The sequence below is a fragment of the Cyprinodon tularosa genome, unplaced genomic scaffold (genome assembly GCF_016077235.1).
Source record: "Cyprinodon tularosa strain WSP-4 unplaced genomic scaffold, ASM1607723v1 ctg700, whole genome shotgun sequence".
NCBI classification, from domain to species: domain Eukaryota; kingdom Metazoa; phylum Chordata; class Actinopteri; order Cyprinodontiformes; family Cyprinodontidae; genus Cyprinodon; species Cyprinodon tularosa.
This window is the reverse complement of record NW_024039453.1, coordinates 230,322-256,379: the sequence shown is the minus strand read 5'-3', so window position 1 is coordinate 256,379 and position 26,058 is coordinate 230,322. Positions and strand designations below refer to the sequence as shown.

The 26,058-nt window shown below is 40.1% G+C and overlaps 1 protein-coding gene across 1 annotated transcript in view; it reads left to right on the top strand.

The window, feature by feature from the left end:
* Positions 1–1,400: 1,400 nt before the first annotated feature.
* camk1a (calcium/calmodulin-dependent protein kinase Ia) overlaps positions 1,401–26,058 on the top strand; it is a 38,543-nt gene continuing 13,885 nt past the window's right edge. Inside the window, exons 1-4 of the mRNA XM_038268526.1 lie at positions 1,401–1,614; positions 4,827–4,945; positions 23,757–23,888; positions 24,748–24,822. Of these exons, the coding sequence (XP_038124454.1) occupies positions 4,860–4,945; positions 23,757–23,888; positions 24,748–24,822 (293 nt within the window). The 5' untranslated portion in view covers positions 1,401–1,614; positions 4,827–4,859. The remainder of the gene's footprint in view (positions 1,615–4,826; positions 4,946–23,756; positions 23,889–24,747; positions 24,823–26,058) is intronic.

The window sequence follows — 26,058 nt, the reverse complement described above, 5'->3', positions numbered from 1 at the left end:
AACAGGCATTTGGCCTTCTGCAATCGCTATAATCAGCTGTGCTAAAACAGGGAAACCTCTAAAACCTGCAGGACAGTGGGCCTTGAGGACCGAGGTTGGGGAGTCCTGTGCTAAAGTAAATCCTTCGGTGCAATGATGTGTGTTCAACTGCCGCCTTGGGCGCCAAAACGTGAAAAAGTGCCCTCTTGGGAGCCCAAACGCATGCTAAAAGACCCTTGCATGAGTCACAACATGTGTAAAGTGCCATCTGGGGAGACAAACTGCATGTTAAAGTGTCAACACATGCTAAAGTGCACTGTAGGGAGCCCAAACGCATGCTAAAGTACCCTCTCGGGAGCCAAAATACTGGCTAAACTGCCCTCTACAGTCCTGAGGACGGAATATATTTGCCCTTTTTTTTTCTGCCCTTGGCCTTCAAAAAGTCTGTGTCACTGGTCCCCACAAGGCCTGTGGGTCCACAGAAGGTAATACATATACCAAAAATGGTCCTAAATAGGAAACAAGGAATTATAAACTTATCTCATTATCTTTGCGGGGCCCTTGACTTGGCTTCCATTAATTTCTACAGCCTACCCTTACCCTACCCCTATCCATTTGGGGTTTATACCTAACCGCAATCCCTTCACACCTTAGTCTTAAACCTGACCCCTGACCCCAAAACAGCAATTTCCCTTATGGGGCTAAGAAAACTAACAGAAAAAAAATATGCTAAAAACAAATAATAAAAAGAAAAGACAAACAGAAACTTGAACCAATAACCTTAGCTATGTAAATGTAGTCCATGTTTTTAAATTTAGTCCAGTGCTTGACAAAAAAAAAAAATTAAAAAATTCCTAGGGCATTGCCAACAGTCTAGGGAAATTGCTGCAATGGGGATCCATTTGATAAAACAATATGTTTTGATATATGGAGGCAAGATGTCGTTGAAGGCACTGTTGTTTAAGCTTTGAACTTTTGTCTAAAACTTTTAGGACTCGAAAACACAAATTAACAAATTAAAATTAATGTTTAGACTTAAGCTATTTGTAATGCCCAACTATTAATTGTAGTAGGCTATTTAATTTTAATTTTTTTCCTTTATTTATCAGCATCTCACAACCATTTTAGTTAAAGAAAATAATTTCTCTAACTGAAATGCATTTTCAAGAGAAAATAGGCGTTAGCTACCTCAAGACTGGGGTTTAAATTATATTTAACAAAAAGTCTTTCCAGATGTAGTCTGTAATATTTTGTTCTGCAAAAGAGGAAAACTCTGATGCTTTTCCTACAGATACATTATTCATATCATAGGCAGAGCTTGTTTAAAAAATCCCTGTAAAACTGCAGAACATACACGCTCCACAAAAGCAGATATCTAATAAAAAAAAAATAATAAATAGGAAAGCACCTCCCATATTTTAACAGAGAGTGGCTCGACGACCAGATCGTAAGTTTTGCAGATCCGCGTCGCTAAAGAGAACAGTTAGTGATTTTTCTGGTACACTACGTCCGTAGACGTCTGGATTTCTTGACGTCAGGAGAAGTCTGAGCGCATCCAGCGCTGCGCACCAGCTCAGCAACCACATCTCTCCCAGAGGAAAGCAGGGCACCGCACAGCTACAAATCGCCATTTAGGTACGTTTTACTTCCAAATGCAGATTTTTCTCAAATGCACTAACTTGTACTTTCCATGCTGCGTAAAACGCAGCGCATTCGGTGCGCCTCCATGTCCGCAGCCTCTTGATTCAACCTAAAGATGCTGCCTATATTTGACTGCCATACCCTTGAGCGCTGCAGTAAACAGGCTGCACACCCACACCGCTCTGCCTCTCTTTATACCAAGGAGTTGTTTCGTAATTGCATCCTGAAAAACACATATTTCAGTGTTGGGTATGGCACCAGTGAATGGTTGAATTGCGTAGAAACTCAGTTTACTTGCATGTCATTCACGCCCTGCAGCCTTAATGCAGAACAGGTTGATAAATGTTACTCAGGGGTATTTAGCTATTGGAATGCATGTCTCTGTATTAAATATGTGTAATGTTTTTATTCTATTTTTTCCTCCCTCTGAACTGTTTAAAGCTTCAGATGTTAATTAAATATAGCACAGGTTCTCCAGCTTGTGTCCCTCTACCAACCATGCGTTTGTTTGCAACGGAATACTGATCCTTTAGTGCGACTTTCCTCTTCAATGGACAATATTTTAAAATAAATGATCAGTTACTATCTTTCGATTAAATTAGGCTATAAGCAGCAAGATCTGAAGTTACTGTTTGTCACGTTTGAAGTCCTTTAAGTGTTTTTTTTTTGTTTTAAGGTTTTCCCGAGTTTGGTAACTTGTAGCATTTTTAATGCATACAATTTAGATATATAATTTACAGCAATCAATGCAGAATAAGCATTGTATTATTAAAAATCTATATGTTTTAAATAAAGCATCCTAAACTAAAGATTTTCATGCCAGCAGCTCTGTCATGCAAGGTGTTCAGTTTTGCTAGTTTAAAGGCACCTAAACTTAGTTTAGGGATTACTTGATTCTAGTGGGTTTATCCCAATGGAATAAGGGCATATTTTTTATATATAGGTTCAAAAACAGTTTTTTATAAGCAAAACCTTGGATGCCTTTACGGCCGTAACCAGGTTTTTTGAAATACCGAGGTCAAATATTGCGATAAATCTTTCTTGACAAAAAAACATCCTAATATGGTGACTTTTTAAAACATATTTTGGAAACGTGAATAAAGAGAGTTAAATCACAAGCCCATCAAGGAGGTGAATATGAACATGTTTATTATAACAATTCCAAAACTCACTAAATTAGAGTATTTGAGTGAGTGAGTATGAGTGAGTGTTATTGTTATTATTATTATTAACATCATTATACTATATTATTATTGTTGTTGTTATCAATATTGAATTATTATTACTACTATTATTATTGTCACCATCATCACCATGCATGTGCATGAAATGAATCTGACTTGCAGCAATATATCACATTTGTGGACTTTATTTTTATTTTAAAAGAAATGAGAAGGCATGCTGATATTTACACCAATCAAAGTCAGAACAACTTTCATTATATAGTTTGACATTTCTCTGAATAAAAAAAAAAAAAAAACAGGAAAATACCGAGGACATAACCTCTGTGTTCTCAATGCTGGTTACGGGCCTGGATGCTTTTATAAAAACCAACAAGGATCAATTATATATCTTATAGAACAGCTGGGAAACAGCTTAATAATATGTTGATGATTATATAGCAAGGTGATGCAATTTAGACAAGAAACTTGTGCATCATAGGCCTACTACTTACTGTACCACCACCACAAGATATCTACAAAATGTGTCAAATAGTTATATCAAGTCTTCTATTGGTTATTTTATATCATTCCATTGTGTAGATAATCTTGTATCCTGTAAAGATGTAAAATGTATCCAAATGATATCTCTGACTAACAACATAAGATGGAATCTGATTTGCAGCTTCTTCTCTGTTTTGCATAAGAAATCTGGCCTGTTTGTTAAACTCTTAGTTCAACATCTAAACTACTGATAAGATCCTATCTTGATAAATGTATACTGACCATAGATTCTGTGCTACACAGATTTAGTTTATAAACTGTTGATCAATGGCGTAACGACACAACAATAGGCCCGTAATTAACATTATCAGGGTGGGCCCAATATGAAGTACAACACCCCAATCTACACTCTGGATTACCCATAATTCCAAGTCATATTGCAAAGAATAAAATACTAAAATACATTGTTCTTTCAAGATCTTAATTGTGGTTTTAAACATATTATATGAGTGTATTATTTAACCAAACATCTAATGAACTATACACAGTTACTGACATAGTAATTAAAAGTACCACTGTCTGCTTTGCTATTGGTGTCGTGTTTAAACTCACCATATCATATTGAAATTTGGCATGTGTTGGGGTATAAATGAGGTCTGGTTAATTAACCTAGTATCAGGTGGGTTTCAGAGGATTTTTTCTCACCATTACATCTGCAAAGAGACGTCCTAGTTCACAATTGAGAAGGGGGCCTCTAGGTATCAGTGACGGGGCCCCAAAGCAAGCGCAGTCTCTGCTTACTGATATATACACCATTGCTGTGGATCCCACCTTCATTTGGTTTCACACTGGATTTTCAAACTGCATATTTTAAAAGTGGATCAAACCAAGTGAACTATGCCATGTAGGTACAGCAGCTCTTCTTATAGGCTCTATTACTTTCCCTCTTTCGTATGCTAGATAGTCTGTTTGCTTTCTCACCGTATGGAAATCACAAAAGGGTGCTTTACAAAGTGATGTTATAAGTGAACCAAGACAGATGTGTTCATATATATATATATATATATATATATATATATATATATATATATATATATATATATATATATATATATATATATATATATATAATATATATATATATTTGTGGCATCAAGACCTGAGATTGAGATCAATATATGGATATATATGTGGAAGAAGCGGCATGCCAAGGCACCAGTGATCCTAAAGGATTTGAAGATATAATGTATGCATGAATAATGCAAAGTAGAATCAGATGAAAAAGTAAAAAGTTGTTGAAATTATTTACGAAGGGATTTTGTGTCATACTCTATTGGTTGGCCTTTGATTTGTCCCCGTGTTGTATGGGAGAATATAAGAAAACATGTATTAGTATTACCTTAAATGTTTTTAAATAATCCATTTCAGTTTTTCTTTACGGTTACTATTATACGCTTCTTTATGTAAAAGTTATTAGCTCGTACATGTAGCTGTGTAAAACCTGCATGGACACACCCCAAATTAGTTCTTTCTCCCCTTTAGTTTTAGTGTGGCGAATCCAATCAGGGTTGTAGGATGCCTCTTGGAGAGGATGGAAACGGATGGAAAAAGAAGACATCAGAGATCAAAGAACATTATGACTTCAAAGAAGTGCTGGGAACGTAAGTAAATTAACATTTAAGTTCTGTTTTCGTACTTTATCCGGATGACCTACCAGTCAAATGAGCACCTTTTGATCCCAACAGTCAAAGCTGTAATAATACACATAGTGAGTAGAAGAACTTGTGCTGGCTTCCATGCATCCATTCTTTAGCCAAACAAGTGAAAATATATGGACAAACAGGTTTTGAACCAGTGTATCTGTGTCAAAGGAATTGATCTGAGACATTCTCAAAATATGACAATATTGACATTTGCACTATTTCTGCAGAGGCCTGAGTGGCAAGAGATTTTTTAAAAAGCATTTTCAAAAGTAATCTTAGAAAACCATCTTAACTGGATACAAAAAATGCATATGGAACGTGGGCAGAGACACACAGATGAAGGATCAAAGAGGTTTTCATCCCATCAGTCTGCTGCGTGGCTGTAGGACTTGAGCTCTGAAAGACTCTGGAGATCTTTCGTCAAACATTTCTCTTTCTTGGTCAAGGGTTATAACTGACTCAGCTGTTTACAATATGCAGTATACTCACACAGTAATACACATGCTCTACTTACCTCAAGTACAATTCCATTTTATGGTTTAGTTAGTGTGAAAACAAAATGTGCAAATTAAGAATGTTGCATGGAAGAAGCATAAGTTATAAACTTCATCTCAGCTCTGAACATTGGCCAGGATTTCAGTCCGTAGGTCTGCAGGCAGTAGAAGCTACCTGCATCCATTCATTTTATTATTGTATGTTTTATTATGCATAGTGTTTTGCCTTGTCACTACTAGAAACTGCAGAACATTTTATTGTGATTTTATGCAAAGTGCAGGGAAATTAACATTTTTTTTTTTTTTTTTTTTACAAATAAAAGTCAGCAGAAACAATTATATTAATAAGACTATGTTTCCATCAAAACTTATCCTTCTGTCAATTATGTTTTGCAAAGTAGCTTACACTCAGTCTACATTGAGATTATCTGCAAAAACCTTTTTTTTTATTTTTTTTATTTATTTATTTTTTTTAAACAGTGTCCTGTCTGGCAATGTGGCAATAAGAATAATTGTCTTGATGCCAAAAAGAACCCAAACAGATTTTACTTTCACAAGTGTAGCAGTATGGCAATTGCCATACTGCTACACTTGTTTCATGCATATAAATTGCTTTATTGTAATTATGCAGGGAGTTTTACAGTTTATATGAACACTGCAATGTAAATAGAGCAGAGAAACAGAAGAAGAAAGAAAAAAAAAGAGAAAAGATGAAAGAAAGAAGAGATAGAAAGGAGACAATGACAAAACATTTTCCGTCTGCTTCATCACCTGTAACGAGATGAAAAAAGAACAGCACAACCGAAAGACATGATACGAGATATACAATAAAGCAACACCTTGAAACTATCGCTAAAGTAATATTATTAAGTCTGACATGTGCTCTGTGTTACCTGAAGATATGAATATAAAAAAAAACTATTTTTAAGGGCTAGTGAAGGTTCTTAGTCATCCAGGTCATAGTTATTCCAAAAAAAATTAAAAACAATCCACTGGACTTGGTTTCCAAATTTGAAGACGTTTCTCCTCCCTTCCAGGGGGCTTTTTCAATTCAAAATGTCAGGAAATGCGTTGAGTTTTGAACAGCCCGCCTGAGAGGTCTCCTCCTCGGATTGCCTGCTGGGGAAGCCCCCCTTGACATCCAGGGTTAGGGTTAGATAGGCACATTTCCTCCAGCGTTTGAGGTTATTTACCCACAAAGCACACACCCTGAGCCCGCCTGCAAAAGCCCTAGGGTTAGGGTTAGAGTTAGATAGGCACATTTCCTCCAGCGTTTGAGGTGATTTACCCACAAAGAACACCCCCTGAGCCCGCCTGCAAAAGCCCTACATCCCCATCCCTTCCTGGAGCTTGTTCTAAGGGGTCTCTCTCATCAAGCCTCTGCCCGGCCGAGAGGCCTGCTCCTCGGATAGGCTGGTCACAACCTCCCCTTGACCTCCAGGAATCTGGTTCTTTGATAAAAAAAAAAAAAAAAATAAACATATTCCATCCAGGGTTGGAGGTTGTTTACCCACAAAGCACACCCCCTGAGCCCGCCTACGAAAGCCCTACCTCCCTATCTCTTCCTGGATCCGGTTCCAGGGGGTCTCTCCCATGCACCTCCTATCCGCCCAAGGGGCCTCCTCCCTGGATAGGTAGACCACCAACACACCTCCCTGGGGAACAGCCAGCACCAGGCGGGCCCGGGGACCCACCCTTAAGCACCCCCCCACGGACTAAACCAAGTAGAGCGCACCGGCAAACTGTCCGGGCCCCTGGTATGGCAGCAAGACATTCTGAACCCTGGTACAGCGGTGGGACTTAGAAAACTTTGCGAGCCGGAGCCCTGGTACAGCGGTGGGACTAAGAAAAAATTGCGAGCCGGACCCCTGGTACAGCGGTGGGACTTAGAAAAAATTGCGAGCCGGACCCCTGGTACAGCGGTGGGACCGAGAAAAAATTGCGAGCCGGACCCCTGGTACAGCGGTGGGACTTAGAAAAAATTGCGAGCCGGACCCCTGGTACAGCGGTGGGACTTAGAAAACTTTGCGAGCCGGAGCCCTGGTACAGCGGTGGGACTTAGAAAACTTTGTGAGACGGACCCTGGTACAGCGGTGGGACTTAGAAAAAATTACCAGCCGGAGCCCTGGTACAGCGGTGAGACATGGAAAACTTTGTGAGACGGACCCCTGGTACAGCGGAGGGACTTAGAAAAAATTGCGAGCCGGACCCCTGGTACAGCGGTGGGACTTAGAAAACTTTGCGAGACGGACCCTGGTACAGCGGTGGGACTTAGAAAAAATTGCCAGCCGGAGCCCTGGTACAGCGGTGAGACATGGAAAACTTTGTGAGACGGACCCCTGGTACAGCGGTGGGACTTAGAAAAAATTGCGAGCCGGACCCCTGGTACAGCGGTGGGACTTAGAAAACTTTGCGAGCCGGAGCCCTGGTACAGCGGTGGGACTTAGAAAAAATTGCCAGCCGGAGCCCCGGTACAGCGGTGAGACATGGAAACTTTGTGAGACGGACCCTCGTACAGCGGTGAGACTTGGAAAACTTTGCGAGACGGACCCCTGGTACAGCAGTGGGACTTGGAAAACTTTGCGAGACGGACCCTGGTACAGCGGTGAGACTTGGAAAACTTTGCGAGACGGACCCCTGGTACAGCGGTGGGACTTGGAAAAATTTGCAAGCCGGAGCCCTGGTACAGCGGTGGGACTTGGAATACTTTGCGAGCCGGACTCCTGGTACAGCGGTGGGACCTAGAAAACTTTGCGAGTTGGACCCCTGGTACAGCGGTGGGAGTTAGAAAAATTGCGAGCCGGACCCCTGGTACAGCGGTGGGACATAGAAAAATTTGCGAGCTGGACCCCTGGTACAGCGGTGGGAATTAGAAAAATTACAGAGCCGGAGCCCTGGTACAGCGGTGGGACTTAGAAAACTTTGTGAGCCGGCCCTGTCCAGTGCTGAACCTGAGGAGCCTCGTATGGGCACTGTTGAAGGAGTTATGGCCATGTCTGAAGTGCTGGCTAATTGCAAAGGGTTAAATTCTGAAATATTGGAAAGAATTTGATGGACGGATTTCACATGATGAGTGATATGCAGAAGCCCTCAGACAAAACAATTAACTTGTCTGCCCCTGCTGTGCAGTCACCACAGGCCCTGTGCAGTGCTGAACCTGATCTAACCTGGGGTGGTACTGTCCAGAGCTGAAATGGCTTGGGTCTTGTCTGCCCCTGCTGTGCAGTCACCACAGGCCCTGTCCAGTGCTGAACCTGATTTAACCTGGGGTGGTACTGTCCAGTGCTGAAATGGCTGGTGCCTTGTCTGCCACTGCTGTGCAGTCACAACAGGCCCTGTCCAGTGCTGAATCTGATGAGCCTCGTATGGGCGCTGTTGAAGGAGTTAGGGTCCTGTCTGAAGTGCTGGCTAATGGCAGAGGGTTCAATTCTGAAATATTGGAAAGAATTTGATGGACGGGTTTCAAAGAATGAGTGATGTGCAGCCCCCCAGAAGCCCTCAGTGCTGGACCTGATTTAACCTGGGGTGGTACTGTCCAGTGCTGAAATGGCTTGCGCTTTGTCTGCCCCTGCTGTGCAGTCACCACAGGCCCTGTCCAGTGCTGAACTTGAGGGGCCTCGTATGGGCGCTGTTGAAGGATTTAGGGTCCTGTCTGAAGTGCTGGCTAATGGCAGAGGGTTAAATTCTGAAATATTGGAAAGAATTTGATGGACGGGTTTCAAAGGATGAGTGAAGTGCAGCCCCCCAGAAGCCCTCCGACAAAACAATTAACTTGTGTGCCCCTGCTGTGCAGTTACCGCAGGCCCTGTCCAGTGCTGAACCTGATTTGACCTGGGGTGGTACTGTCCAGTGCTGAAATGGCTGGCGCCTTGTATGCTCCTGCTGTGCAGTCACCACAGGCCCTGTCCAGTGCTGAACCTGATTTGACCTGGGGTGGTACTGTCCAGTGCTGAAATGGCTTGCGACTTGTCTGCCCCTGCTGTGCAGTCACCGCAGGCCCTGTCCAGTGCTGAACCTGATTTAACCTGGGGTGGTACTGTCCAGTGCTGAAATGGCTGGCGCCTTGTCTGCCCATGCTGTGCAGTCATCACAGGCCCTGTCCAGTGCTGAACCTGATTTAACCTGGGGTGGTACTGTCCAGTGCTGAAATGGCTGGCTCATTGTCTGCCCCTGCTGTGCAGTCACCGCAGGCCCTGTCCAGTGCTAAACCTGATTTAACCTGGGGTGGTACTGTCAAGTGCTGAAATGGCTGGCACCTTGTCTGCCACTGCTGTGCAGTCACCACAGGCCCTGTCCAGTACTGAACCTGATTTAACCTGGGGTGGTACTGTCAAGTGCTGAAATGGCTGGCACCTTGTTGTTGAAGGATTCAGGGTCCTGTCTGAAGTGCTGGCTAATGGCAGAGGGTTAAATTCTGAAATATTGGAAAGAATTTGATGGACGGGTTTCAAAGGATGAATGATGTGCAGCCCCCAGAAGCCCTCAGCCAAAACAATTAACTTGTCTGCCCCTGCTGTGCAGTCACCACAGGCCCTGTCCAGTTTTTATTAATTATTATTTATTTATTTATTTTTAACTCATCCAGGTCTTCCAGCGTCTTGTATCCGCCCAAAGAGGCCTCCTCCTAGAATTGGCTGGTCAGAGGCTCCCCTTGACATCCAGATCTCTGGTTCTGCTTTAAAACAACCTATTTCCTCCAGGGTCCGAGGTAGGTAAAAGCCCTACCTCCCTGCAGCTTGTGAAATTGAGTTTGAACTCAAACTCAACACTATTCCTGACTATTTTCAAGTCTTTTTCCAAATTTGCCTTGAAGTCTGGCCTATAACTTTGTTTCTTTATATATAAAGTTTCTATTACTCTTCTTATATTTTTATGGCAAATGAAAGGAAAACCTTTGCCTTGGTATGATTTTGTGGCTTTTATCAGATTTTTGTTCAGTTTACTGCTGCATATACACTATATTGCCAAAAGTATTTGCTCACCCATCCAAATTATTGGAATCAGGTGTTCCAATCACTTCCATGGCCACAGGTGTATAAATTCAAGCACCTAGGCATGCAGACTGTTTTTACAAACATTTGTGAAAGAATGGGTCGCTCTCAGGAGCTCAGTGAATTCCAGCGTGGAACTGTGATAGGATGCCACCTGTGCAACAAATCCAGTCGTGAAATTTCCTCGCTCCTAAATATTCCACAGTCAACTGTCAGCTGTATTATAAGAAAATGGAAGTGTTTGGGAACGACAGCAACTCAGCCACGAAGTGGTAGGCCACGTAAACTGACGGAGCGGGGTCAGCGGATGCTGACGCGCATAGTGCGAAGAGGTCGCCAACTTTCTGCAGAGTCAATCACTACAGACCTCCAAACTTCATGTGGCCTTCAGATTAGCTCAAGAACAGTGCGCAGAGAGCTTCATGGAATGGGTTTCCATGGTCGAGCAGCTGCATCCAAGCCATACATCACCAAGTGCAATGCAAAGCGTCGGATGCGGTGGTGTAAAGCACGCCGCCACTGGACTCTAGAGCAGTGGAGACGCGTTCTCTGGAGTGACGAATCGCGCTTCTCCATCTGGCAATCTGATGGACGGGTCTGGGTTTGGCGGTTGCCAGGAGAACGGTACTTGTCTGACTGCATTGTGCCAAGTGTAAAGTTTGGTGGAGGGGGGATTATGGTGTGAGGTTGTTTTTCAGGAGCTGGGCTTGGCCCCTTAGTTCCAGTGAAAGGAACTCTGAATGCTTCAGCATACCAAGACATTTTGGACAATTCCATGCTCCCAACTTTGTGGGAACAGTTTGGAGCTGGCCCCTTCCTCTTCCAACATGACTGTGCACCAGTGCACAAAGCAAGGTCCATAAAGACATGGATGACAGAGTCTGGTGTGGATGAACTTGACTGGCCTGCACAGAGTCCTGACCTCAACCCGATAGAACACCTTTGGGATGAATTAGAGCGGAGACTGAGAGCCAGGCCTTCTCGTCCAACATCAGTGTGCGACCTCACAAATGCGCTTCTGGAAGAATGGTCAAAAATTCCCATAAACACACTCCTAAACCTTGTGGACAGCCTTCCCAGAAGAGTTGAAGCTGTTCTAGCTGCAAAGGGTGGACCGACGTCATATTGAACCCTATGGATTAGGAACGGGATGTCACTTAAGCTCATATGTGAGTCAAGGCAGGTGAGCAAATACTTTTGGCAATATAGTGTAGCTCCAATCTATCCTCCATCAACTCTGACAAGCTCCCCCGTAGATGCAGAGAAGTGCTCTCATAGCATTATATGGCCATCACTTTGTAAACCACTTTGTGTTCCTTTCCTGTCCAAGGTAATTTTCAGGGATTGTTTGATTACATTGGACTTAACACCTTTTTCAATTTGTGTGTTCCATTAAAGGGGAACACCGTTTTTTTTTTTACATCGGCCCCTTGATTTTACGTTATTACATCATGTTCTACTCACCCATAGTAGTTTTGTGTAATCTTTCAATTATTGAGGTAAATATTTTTTTTTTTTTACAAATTTTAGGTTCTTTTGAGTGAGTAGTGAATATTTACTCTCATTACTCTTTTTTTTGCTCCCCCCAACACACACACACACACACACACACACACACACACACACACACACACACACACACACACACACACACACACACACACACACACACACAATTTTCATTGTTAATGTTAAGACTGGCCTTTGTTTGCAGCAACATATCCAACTATGAAGTCTAAAAAAATAACGCATTATAATTTATATATTACTGAATCTGCTTTTCTTTTTACTACCTTTTTTCCTTCTTCTGAGTCGTAGGAAATCAGCTGCATCTGCGTTCCGTCTTATTCAAAAATTGTTGAATTAATCAAGACGAATGGACCACAGCAAAAAACACTGCAACAGTTTACTATTAAAGCATCACAGCCTCTTAATCTGCTGCCAAACTTTACCTGGCACTGCCCTTGGACTGACACTGGTTAGATTATATCACTGCTATGCAGTCTGAATTTTAAAATTCAGATTAAGCACCTATTTAATATTCTAATGTTTTTAATGGGCTACTATATTAATCACACACCAGTGGCATCAAGTGAGTAAATTTGAGGGTTGGACTCTGGTTTTCACTTTCCAAGAAGAACAGGGCTGAGCCCAGATGGCCAGGGAGCCACTTCCCACTCCCAGTCTGTGTACAGGTGACCCCAGCGCATTCCCACCTGTCAGGACATGATGCCACCATATGTGGTGAGACCATTTTCTCTCATTTTGGAATCACACCTGCTTTCCCTGGAGAGGCTGGAAAGAATCAGACATTAATTCCTGCAAAATTCTGGTCCAGGTCCACAAAAGTGAAACAGCAATGGATCAAATGAAACTGTTATTTGTAATGCTAAGAGAGAGAAGCAAATGAGACTCAGGGCATCCATGTGTCAGATCTGGATATCTGTAGCAGCTTGACAAGATATAGAGTTAAGAGTTTATCTTGATATCCTCTAAGGTTCAAGAAAGAATGGACAGAAAATCTAAAGTAACGAGAGCAATTTAAATTAGAATGTTAAAAGGTTATATAACAGGGACTGAGTGAGTGATTTGCCAGGCTACCATGTTTTCTTAATTCAGTGGGAGAAAAAAACAGAAGAAAAAGCTACACTGATATTTTTTCCTCTCCTGTCGCTGTGCTTGGACCTGGCAGAGGGCAGAATTAAATGCACTGATGGAAAGCTCCTTATGCTCAGAGAAAAGATTATAGAGGAGCTTTATCCAGGAATGCAGTGTGTGAAGTTAATTGATTTATGTTGAAATATTATTTTCAGATCCTTCTAATCCCCACAGTTCTACCTCTATTTGAAATCCACTTTAGGACAAACTGTCCCCATGGAACAGCTAGTTGATATAGGGGAGAAAATACCCACATTGCATATTTATGTTAGTCTTGGTGTAGAGACAGTTTTTCCACTTTTATTTGATATTCTGATAGACAATTATTTTTGTTAACATTTAACTTAGTTTAAAAACTGAAACGAATTATGCTCCTTTCAAAAGAAATCTACATTCCAGGAAAAGATCCTGGCATTAAGACAAAGCATGTACATCATACAAAAATAATTGGTAGATGTTTGGAACAACGGATTAGGACTTTAGTTCATCTTAAATTAACTTTTCCTTTTAACTTTAATATTAAGCTTTAAGTGTTGAATAAATATATTCTAAATAGTGCAATACATGTGTACAGTAGAGTCTATGTATTCAGGCAAAGTTTAACCTCACAGATTTTTGGAAAAGGTACAAAGGTTTGGATTACTGAACAATTTGGTTTTAGGTACTACCTGAACCCTTCACATGATAAAAGCTTAAACTCTGCACTGATTTACCTGGATGGATGGATGGATGGATGGATGGATGGATGGATGGATGGATGGATGGATGGATGGATGGATGGATGGATGGATGGATGGATGGATGGATGGATGGATGGATGGATTGATTGATTGATGGATGGATGGATTGATTGGTAGATCCTAGAGGATTCAATGTTGACTAGAAACTTAATAAACTCAAAACTTTCTTAAGCTTCATGAGGCCCAATTGTATAAGTTTTTAGACACATAGAAAGTTATCCTTCCATTTGACTTTTTGCTATTTTGGTTAAGGTTCTTTATCTTTTTAAGCCTTCACCTTTCCCATATTGTTTTTTTTTTCTCTTACTTTGAGTGCAATCTAAACCTCTGTCAGTGGGGTGTTATGTCATCGTGAATGCATTGTCAGTGGGTACCCTTACCAAAAGGCAAATATGACAGAGTTTACATTACATAGATTTTGATGTCAAGCAGAAGTTATTGCTATTTCCTAACCTGCTTGTTTTGTTTTTTCAGTTATCCCCAAAAGAAAGTCCATCATGTGTCAGTTCTAAAGCTTTTATATAGAAATTATTATTTTTTAACAGTTGTAGAAATTATTAAAAACAGCCTCTTTCTTTCAAAATCCCATACCACAGGTGTAGTTTTTATGATGAAACTAAACAGGAAAATGTTTAGATCCATACATTTCTTATTATTTTTTTATTCTATTATTTATATTATTTCTATTCTAGCACAAAGACCTCAGCCTCTTTCTAGACAAAAAAACACGTTTATTTATATTTGGATGTTTATTGACACTTTTCAGACAAACTAAGACACCTGTTTCAGGTAATTTGGGATTAACAAAATAAATTCTACTTTCCAAATAACAGATTCACGAGGGAAATCATTTTAATTGCTTGGTTCAAAGTCATTAGTTAAAATAAACCAAGAAGGATTCTTTAAATAATTGAAGATACTAAGATGATTGTGTCATGGCTTTGTGAGCATTTGATTTGGCTAATTAGGAACACTTAAGGTTAGTAATACAGCTAAAAAATATGAAAATTACCTAATGAATTTGATATGGTAATCTATATATTTTTGTTTGTTTCTGTTTAATGTAAGTAAACTACCAATGAAGGGAAGTCATAAAGACAGAAACAGAACAGCAGCTACACTACAAACATAACTCAAATACTCTGGGACACTCATTGCAAATTGAGAATGTGTGAATCAATATTTGCCCATATAGGCAGCTGGGATTACTGTGTCTTCACTAACTTGTATGTGTGTGCCTGTTTGTAAGTGTGCATGAGTGTTAGATAGTGTGTCAAACAGGGCCTCATTCTGTTCTGCATGTGTTGATTATGTGGCAATGGGTGTAGGGCTAATGGTTTCTGTCTGACAGGGTGTCAATTCAAACTATACTGCTAAATTTAGTTAACACAGTCAACATCCCTTGGTCTGGCTAGTCAAGTAAGTTTACCTTGAGGACAGTTCACAAGACTGAACAAGAAAGTCTCAAGACAAAGGGCCGGATTTATCAAGATCCAATTTTGCGTGCAGTAATTTGCGCTCCCAAACTGGAATTTTGCGCGAGGGGCTGAACCATGGTTTGCGGGTGATTTAACAAGAGTGATTGCGTAACTGGTGGAAGGTGCAAAACTGTTGGAGACGCCCTATTTAAATGATGGTTTTGCACGTTTTGTGGTTTGCGGCAAAGTAGTTTGTAGTCTGTACAAACTAGTGCATTAAGAAATTTAAATCTTACAGTGACCCCCAACAAAAAAAATAAATAAGTAAATATATATATATATATATATATATATATATATATATATATATATATATATATATATATATATATATATATATATATATATATATATATATATATATATATTTATAAATTGGCAACCTTTATTCCCTAAGGTGGTATGTGCTGCAGTAAAAAAAAAAAAAAAAAACAAAAAAAAAAAACAGGTGTTTTGTATTGGCCTGTGACTGTGGATGAGATCCCCGCAGCATTTGGCACGTTGCTCCACAGGCGCAGGGGGAGAACCCCGACCCCGTCGGACAGCACTTCTGAAAAAACGAGATTAGGAGATCCCAGCTCTCGCTGCAACCGTACGCTGGAATGACCCAGATGCAAAAAAGTGCAATGTTGCAAGGAGTTTCGTGATATCTGGTATTGCGTGGGTCCTCCTTGTGCCTGGCTCCAAATCCATTCGGAGTTCCCCCAACAGCTCCAAAATGGCAATGCTGGATAAACTACATGTTTTGATGATCGTTTCCTCATTCATTGCAAAAATATTCACACGGAGTGAAAAAATGCGTTCTCTGCGTCTCCTTGCTTTATTTCCATGTCTCCTTCTTGCGACAATAACCGCTGCCATGTGTGCGCAATTACGCATGCAGACCATTTGCACCTTCTTTTGAAACGTGTTAAATATAGAGTCAGATACCGTTAGCAAAATTGCGTTCAAGTTTGATAAATCACTTTGCGAGTGCTAAATTAATATATTTACATGTTCTCCTCCCACAAGACGCACTTTAGCGTGTAAACGCCCCATATTGCATATTCATTGCAGAAAAAGTACTAAATGAATAAGAGGCGCTATTTAGCACGTTTTAAAGACCAAATGCTTTTAGCACGCTGTTGATAGATCAGTTTGTACATTTTTTAGCGTGCGCAGTGAAATAGCTCACGTTTTAATACACGCAAACCTTTGATAGATCCGGCCCAAAATGTATTCAATGTACAATCAGAAGGTTGTTTCTGATTAAGATTATTCCTGTACAAATAGACTAAAGAAGTTTATGGGCCGGATTTATCAAGATCCAATTTTGCGTGCAGTAATTTGCGCTCGCAAAGTGGAATTTTGCGCGAGGGGCTGAACCATGGTTTGCGGGTGATTTAACAAGAGCGATTGCGTAACTGGTGGCAGGCGCAAAACTGTTGGAGACGCCCTATTTAAATGATGGTTTTGCGCGTTTTGTGGTTTGCGGCAAAGTAGTTTGTGCAAACTAGTGCATTAAGAATTTTTAATCTTACAGTGACACCACCCCCTCCAAAAAAAGAAATATATATATATATATATATATATATATATATATATATATATATATATATATATATATATATATATATATATATATATATATATATATATATATATATATATATATATATATATATATATATATATAAACTTTGGCAACCTTTATTCCCTAAGGTGGTATGTGGCTGAATTTCTACTTCACCGCAGTAAGAAAAAAAAAACAAAAAAAAAAACAAAAACAGGTGTTTTGTATCGGCCTGTAGAACAATGCACATACCAAATGGCTCACAAGAAGTGACTGTGGATAAGATGACTGCATTGGCATGTTGCTCCACAGGCGCAGGGTGTCGGGGTTCTCCGATAGGGCGTCAGGGCGACATGGCATTTAGAACGTCGGACAGCACTTCTGAAAAACGAGATTGGGAGATCCCAGATGCAAAAAAGTGCAATGTTGCGAGGAGTTTTGTGATATCTGCATGCGTGGGTCCTCCTTGTGGCTGGCTCCAAATCCATTCGGAGTTCCCCCAACAGCTCCAAAATGGCAATGCCGGATAAACGATATGTTTTGATGATCGTTTCCTCGTTCATTCCAAAAATATTCACACGGAGTGAAAAAATGCGTTCTCTGCGTCTCATTGCTTCATTTCGATGTCTCCTTCTTGCGACAATAACCGCTGCCATGTGTGCGCAATTACGCATACAGACCATTTGCACCTTCTTTTGAAACGTGTTAAATATAGAGTCAGATACCGTTAGCAAAATTGCTTTCAGGTTTGATAAATCACTTTGCGAGTGCTAAATTAATATATTTACATGTTCTCCTCCCACAAGACGCACTTTTGCGTGTAAACGCCCTATATTGAATATTCATTGCAGAAAAAGTACTAAATGGATAAGAGGCGCTATTTAGCACGTTTTAAAGACCAAATCCTTTTAGCACGCTGTTGATAGATCAGTTTGTACATTTTTTAGCGTGCGCAGTGAAATAGCTCACGTTTTAATACACGCAAACCTTTGATAAATCCGGCCCTATGTGTGTAAAAGAGGAACATTCACAAATAGCTGCATTTCTGGGGTTAAAAAAAAGGCAAAGTAAGATGCACCCAGCAGCAACATGACAAAAACCTGGAACATACCAGTAAATCCAGCAAGGTTTGGCTTAGAATTATAAAATGAAAAGTCGAGGGACTTTGTCAAAGCCCAGCTCCTAAACCAAATAAGATGTTGTGAGGTGACTTGAAACTGGCAGCACATGCAGGAAAAGCAGAAAGTAAGCAGCACAGCTAACTTTCCTCAGACTGAAGGCAAAGGTGGATAGATGGTTAGAAGACACATTTCTCTGAAGTTATTTCAGCCATAGAGGGTAAGAATAGATGTTAGGGGTTAAGATGTCTAAGCTTTTCCCTCAGATAAATGTTTTTTGTAATTTATATTTATAATTTAAGAAGTGAAACAAAACACCAATTAATTTGGGTGTTTATCTGGTAATATTTTATCATTATTACCGGAGACATTTAAACAAGAACAATTCTTTTGAAAACACTGAGTATATTTTGGTGTGCCAAAACAAAATAAAATGTTGCTTTTTGTATATATTGCTATTGTTTTCAGGTTCATTAATACAATAGATATTTATTAGTACACAAAATTGACCATGCAATACATATGCATTGATTGTATTTAGGCTAACTGTGTTTGCTTTGCTAAATAAACCAAACTCTTTATTTACCAGCATCATTCTCTGAAATCCTTTTGAGAGTCAAAAGCCTTACACCAAATCAGGAAGCCAGTTGTTCATGGATGTATACACACATATAGACACGTTTCCTCTGTTGCCATTAGACACTGTGTAATTAACCATCCTCTTGCACATTTCTCCTTGGAGACATAGTAGGGGTGGGCTCTCGGCAGATTTGGGAGAGAGAAACGCGAAGGAGGAGAGGAAGCTACTGTAGCTGCTGCTTTCATCTAATGAGATTTTGTGAAGAGTTAATGTGCACTTCGTACTGTAACGCCTCAGTGACTGCAGTACCGTCATAAAAATAGATAAAGGGGAGATTTGGACTACAGTCAGGACTGATGGATTTAGATATTTGAATAATGCAGTTAAACCATGGCTCAATAGAAACTAAGTTAATGCCAATAACAAATTCTGGTCCTCATTTTACTCCCTGTAAAAGAAAAATAAAAGTTTAATATGACTCACTGGTCTTAGAGACTCATAACTGATGCATCTGTTAGCTCAGCTGTTTATGTGACCATGAATATAAATGCCACAGAACAGCTTTGACTAGACATTTTTCAAAGAAATATAGGGGCCTACCCTTCAGTAGATAGATTTCCTCCGAAGCTTGTGTAACAAACAAAACAAACAAAAAACTTAACACAAAAACACCCTGTCATGAAGACTTTAATCTCAGGGTATGCAATTTGCTCAGTGAAGAATAAAACACTAAAATAACCAACCATGAACCATTTTATATTCTCTAACTGAATTATATCTGTTTTTAACTTGCACTGTGTTGAGAAAGCCCTTGGGACCTTGGAAACAATGTACTGGAGTTATGTGTTCTCTCTGTGTATAGAGAGCCTAAACTATGTGGACAGCTGGTGAAGCTGTAAGGGCAGTGGGAATGGACATCACAATTAAGCAATTGCTAGTTTATGTGATGTCATAGAAAGAGCAATTTGTAAAACCTTCAGGTGTTGCATTTCTCCTCCGCTATTATGGATTGTATTTGAAAGATTCACTTTGGAGCATTATCATTGCTCAGTATATAACTTTATCCCTCAAGAATCTGAGATAAATCTGTATCTTATTCTGGAGAGTGGAATTACTTGTAAATCTGTGTTGAAACGTCCGGATGGCTTTCAGTATCCTTGCTATTGGTTAGAAGTTGCTGCAACAGGAATGGGGATGTTGTTTTCTTGTATGACATCAGGTGAGAATCAACACTGATGAGTCAAGATATTAAGAAGAGAACTATAGATTTCCAAAACAGAGGCGTTCACAGACTTTTTGTATGGCAGAGGCGGAAGAAAAAAAGGGCACATACAGCACATAATCACCAAAGTAGAGGGCATTTTAGCATACCCTTTTTTGCCAAGAAGGGACTTTAGCATGTGTTTTGGTGCATTCATAAAAAGACGTTATCAAGACGGAGGTGGAAGCTGGTAAGTGAATGGCTGCAAGGTCTACATTTAGGAGAGACAATTTCTCCAAAAGCAGCATAGAAAGATCAATAGCAATTTGCAGATGCACTCAAGGCCAAAGGTATTTTCAGACACACATACAGGGGTCGGATGAAACGAAAAACTTTTCAGCTTGACCTTATTGGTCATTATTACATTTGGAAGCAAACAGATGCCTAAGAATACTGCCAAAACTGGAACACTGGAATACTGAAACTGGAGGGATGGCAGCATTATGTTTTGTGGGTGTTTTGCTACCGAATGGATAGATTAAATCCCCAAAACGGATGGCATCATGAGGGAAGATGTATGTGGAAATTCAAGAAACATCTCAACTGACTTCTAACAGGAAGTTTAAGATGAGCCAGAATTGGATTTTCCAAATGAACAATCGCTGCAAATATACCACAAAATTTGCTTTTGTTTTTAAGAAAAGAAAATCACTGAAAAAAAGAATTCAACCCCCTTTGGCATTTACTTAATCATATTTAGTTACTTTAACACAATTGTTTTATGTCCTACCCTGCTAACATGAAAGAATTGTGTTAAAGTAACTATATATGATTAAGTAAATACCAAAAACGGTTGCATTACTTTTTTCAGTGATGGAGTGGGCTTTACAGAACCCCCATTTTAGTGCCTTGGTTAATTAGTGGGCCGTGATAAAAAAGACTGTGTAAGCAAAGCAGCCTAGAAGCTTGACAACATTCCACCAGTTCTATCAGCAGGAAAACTGTGGGAAGCACACCAAAAGTGTTTAACCCAAATCACCCAGTAGCTGTTCTACAGTACAGTAGGGGGAAAAAAATGTTTCTCTCCCAATATAGGAGCCTTTAGATAACAGAAACAGTTGTGTAAAGCCTTACTGACCAGAGTTTATCACACATTGAGAATTAAAGGTAATGCGTCTTTATATACAGTGTATGCTAATATCTGCAGCCCAACATTATGAATATATTCTGTGGTTCTAAATTTTAATTTCTAAACAAACGCCATTAAATCAGCAGATAATTGAGGTTTTGAGTTCTACTCTTTCTGATGAAAGGTGCCTCAGCCATAAAGAAATAAAAATTCTTTCATAGGTCGATAGGTAAAGGAGCTTTATATGATTTTGTTGAGAAAATTATTTTTAGGATCTTTTAAAAGTGAAACTAGAGATGGTTGTGAAAATTGGCTAGTGGGTTTGGCAGCTTTAACCCCCTGTCACACCTTGACGATATAGACCAGCGTATTCCTGATGTATGAAAAATCTGATAAAAACTCTGGCATACATTAGATAAGTTATGGGTATGTTTTGTATAAGTTATGAGCACGTTGAAGTATGCTGAAGCACGCTGAAAAACACGCTGGCACACGTCGACATACGGCGAGTACGTCGAGAAGTTTTTAGCATGCTCAAAATTTCTTGACGTATGCAAGCGTATACATACATGGGGCATAAGTAACAGGTAAGTTATCTGATCGTTGACATACATTAAGTGTTAGTTACTCATAAGTCATGGCGTGTAGCTTATCCAAAACCTATGAGTAACTTGTGCATAACTTATGTGTAACTTATCCAGAATGTATTTCTAAGCCATATCAACGTATCTTTTGGTATAAAATGAGATTCACAGGAAGAAGTTGTCAGTTCTACTCCAGACTTCATCTGCTGCGATTGCAAACCTTCTTTCTTGCTTTTTCTTTTTATTTATCCTTTTTTTTGGGGGAGCAGGCGATAAACACCAGTTTGGTCAATTCTGTGATCAAAGACATCTTTTAATGCAGACCGGCGGCCTTCCGGTTCCGTTGCTCTTGAGGGGAGCAGCTTTAACTGATGCTTCATAAGGGCATAATTTCATGGGCATTACGCTGCCATGCTTTATGCATAAGTTAGGCTGTGGTTTGACATAAGTTCTTGACTTGTTATGAATACACTATGTATAAGCCCAAACTTGAAAAAATACATAGAAAGTTCAGCATAGGCCAGCGATGTACGAAATTCTGGGACGTCAGGCAAAAGCTGTCTAAAGGCTGGTTTATACTCAGAAACCAGGTCGTCTGCATGTGTGTCGCAGTTAGCTTGACGCAGGTATGAAACCAAGATTTTTGATTTATGCCCAATTTTGAAGTGTGGTCTGCGCTGTTATTCCACGCCACAACGCAAGAGGGACAATCACGAATTAACTGTGGGTCTAGATACGACCGAGGGGGTGAGGAAGTAGAAAAATCAGGACATGTCCTACTTTTCATAGCTAAAAAAATGTCCGGGGGGAATTTCAAAATTGTCCGGGATTTTGGTCAACTACAGTGCAGCAGAACCAAGCCGTATGCACCGCGGTGAAGTTGGTTTGAAGTTGGATATTGGATATTCAAGCTCCGCAGAGTCAGCGGAATCTAGCTCACGGTTGATCCGATTGAGGCATTCTTATGTCGACCAATGTCTCTTAACTGCTCTCTCCTCCCACACGTGGTGGTGCACTTAGGGACCGTCAACAAATCTTTGAACCAAGCACTCTTGAGAAACAAAAATCAATAAATTCCTTATCTTATGACCTGCTATTTCTTCAATAGCTTCCAGGTCATGAGACCCATTTTTATTCCATACAGCATACCGTCACTGGGTTGGGTGTCGCTGATGGCTAGGTTCAAATGCCTGGCCAGTCAGCGGCCCAGTGGCCCCCATAACAAAATTGTGTTCTCCTTTTCAGAAACCCAAATCTGCCTACCCTAGTTTTCTACAATGGGGGTCATACAAACAAAACAAGCCTATAAAATACCAAACAGGACATGGTGTAGAGCGGATGTAGATTTAAACAATCAGTCCTCCTTTCTGCGGCACTGTGTGCAGTCACCTACCATTTTGGAAAGGTGCACCAGAGTGTCTGCGGAAGGGGCCGGGGCATATCTGCTTTAACTGTGACACACACGCAGACAACCTCGTTTCTGAGCATAAACCAACCTTAAGTTGGTAACAGAGCAGTTTTATTCTGTTTTCTGTAGAAATTAGAAACAAAAATCCACATCAGAGAGATTCACTGGAAATGAACAGCATGTAAAGGACATTGAACAATAACTTTGGTGTTTTTTGTCCTCTGGTTTGAAAAAGGAGAAGATTGTTGGCACAAAATTAGGAGATATCTCATTTTAGATATTTCCTTTTAAGGGTAAGAAAAAAAAAGCTTTTTGAATGTCTTTCATCAATTAAATCTACACTCATGTATCAGATCCCTGTAGTTACTTACAATGTTCAGGCATTTAGGCCTTGACCAAGCCTCCTCCCACGCTCCCGTGGGCAGACTGTGTAAACACACACAATTCTCCCTCTCATCATTACCAGACCGTAATCTATAATGCAGTCTGGTCTCCCTCTGAATCAGTTCCACTACATGTAGGCTATCTATTATTGAATTGATTAAAAATAGGTTTTTTAACAGCAGCTGCCTTTTCCCGCTCCAACAAATATATCTCTTGCTCCACCTCTGGATACTTTTCCAAACCCCTACTAAATCACTTAATAATGTCACTGTTTTTGAATTTTTCATCTGTAAGTGCAAACTTGCAAACCCACAAAACAAATAGTTACAAAAAGATTAGAACATTAGATGTCATTAAAAGCAAATTTTAGAGTAAATGTGGTCATAAATAATTTGTTTTTCCATGTTCTTTAAATTTCTAGTATTTCTCATATGAATGCACATATGTTGCAGGGGGGCTTTCTCTGAGGTGGTTCTCGCAGAGGAGAAGAGGACTCAGAGGCTAGTGGCCATCAAGTGCATCCCTAAGAAAGCCCTGGAAGGGAAGGAGAACAACATTGAAAATGAGATTGCAGTTCTGCACAGGTGAGGTCATGTGCCCTGGGCTTGAGAATTAGTCAGAACGCCATTTCACAACACTCGCACGTGTAAATGTAATGCAGGGGTCAACAGAAAGATGACTAAATGTATGGTGTCAGTTGAAACAGTACAATTGTGCACCGGAAATGTCAGGAGTAAAGAAGATAGGCCTATTTTTAGTGTCCCTGTTTCTAGGGCAACAGCACACAGAGGCGGAGATGGTGTGGAGTTCCCCCCTGCAGCAGTGTACTGAAGAAGGAGAAAGAAACACAGAGAGGGTGGAGGTGGGGAGGGGCTGTGTGGAATGGGCTGAGGGAGGGTATGGAAGAAAAAGGGGAGAACTGTATGGGAGAGCAGGAGTGGAGTTTGGGAAATGTTTAAGAAGCAATGAGATATGTAATATAGGGTAACATGAGTCTAATTTGTTAGAAATTAGGATGAGTTTGTTTCTGTCTTCATTTTTCTAGCTCTTCTCTGCAAAGTTGGTGAGAGCTAATATCAGCTGGATTCAAGGGCAGAGACATACGCTAATCCATCTGTTAGTCAATCAATTTCCTCATAAGAGAGATTAGATTTGCCTTAATTATTTTTTGTCTGTTTTATAGGTACTACATAATTACTTGGCCAGTATTTCCAGCTTTTTTTTCTCAGTGTCAGCCTTCTTAACCTTTGTCATGCTTCAGTGAAAAAGTTTTTTTTCCTTTCTTAAAATTGCTGTGCAATATAATCCAAACTTTATTTTCTTCTATAGATGTGAGTAAGCAGACTTTTCTTTATGTTATCTGTTCATCACGAATGCCATCTGTTGACCAGCTTGAGAGATGTGGTTAGTTTCAGTTTTATACCTTTCATATACCTTCCCTAGAATCAAGCACCCAAACATAGTTTCGCTGGAGGACATCTTTGAGAGTACATCTCATCTATACCTTGTCATGCAACTGTGAGTATCCCTTCCTTTTTTTTCTCTAGCCATGGACTGAATAAGAACATCTACATTTCTCTATACATGTGTAACCTTAGAAACAAAATCAAGGGTGATCCTGTTACTTAATTGATCATTTACCAGAATGTTTTTTTTTTTTTTTTTGTGGTTTTTTTGTGCCCCATTGCCAAAGGGGCAAACACTTTGGAAATGTATGTCTTTCAAAGGTAAAGGAAGATATTTTATACTTGCCTTGTTAAATCTTTAGCAACATGAATGATGGCTGCATGGATACATCTGTATGTTGCTGTATTTCTCAGGTAGCAACTTCCTGGCTTTCTATACATATTAGCAAGGATAAGCTCCTTCAGAATCTGTGGTAATTAATCTGACCACCAAGCGCTAATGAAAACTTGTTTTTGTCTGTGTCTCAACAACAGGGCAACACACAACCATGCACAAACACACACACACACATTCACACTTAACATCCATTTTTTTTTTTACTCTTAAGTACCTGTAGAGAACCCACGTATGCAGGGGAAAGAGATGAAAACTCTATGTAGAAAAACTTAAGGCGGGAGTTGAACCCAGGACCTTCTTACTGCAAGGCAACAGCACTACCAATTGCACCACTGTGCAGCCATCCTAACTACTACTCAAGTCAATTAAAATATTTTAGTCCATTTTTAAAACAATATTAATAGCAATCAAATGAAAACAGCTAAAAAACTGAAACATAACTAAATAAAAAAAGATTTTAAAGCACAAAATTATGACTTTTTTTAAAGCTAAAATCCCCTCTGATTTTAAGCCTAAATCTTGAGATGTCAAGTGGGTTGTTTATTTGATAATGGCAAAGCTTAGGTATTGTGAAAAAAGTTGCCACACCATCTAGACTTGGGAAAGAATTTAAAATGATGGTAAATAGCCTGCACTTGTAGAACACTTTATCAAGTCTGAGGACTACAAAGTTGTTTACACTGCATTACGACAATCACACACTGATGGTGGTAAGCTACATTGTTGCCAAATCTGTCATGGGGAAGATTGATAGCATTTATAGACTTCAGTCTTTATTTCATTACCTGACTTGGCACTGCGGGTTGCAGGTTCGTTTCCTGGCCCACAGTCTTTTGCATGGAGTTTGCATGTTCTGCCGGTGCAAGCGTGGGTTCTCTCCGGGTCCTCCAGCTTTTTCCAACAGCACAAAAACATGACTGTTGGCTTCTCTAAATTCTCCTTAGGTGGTAG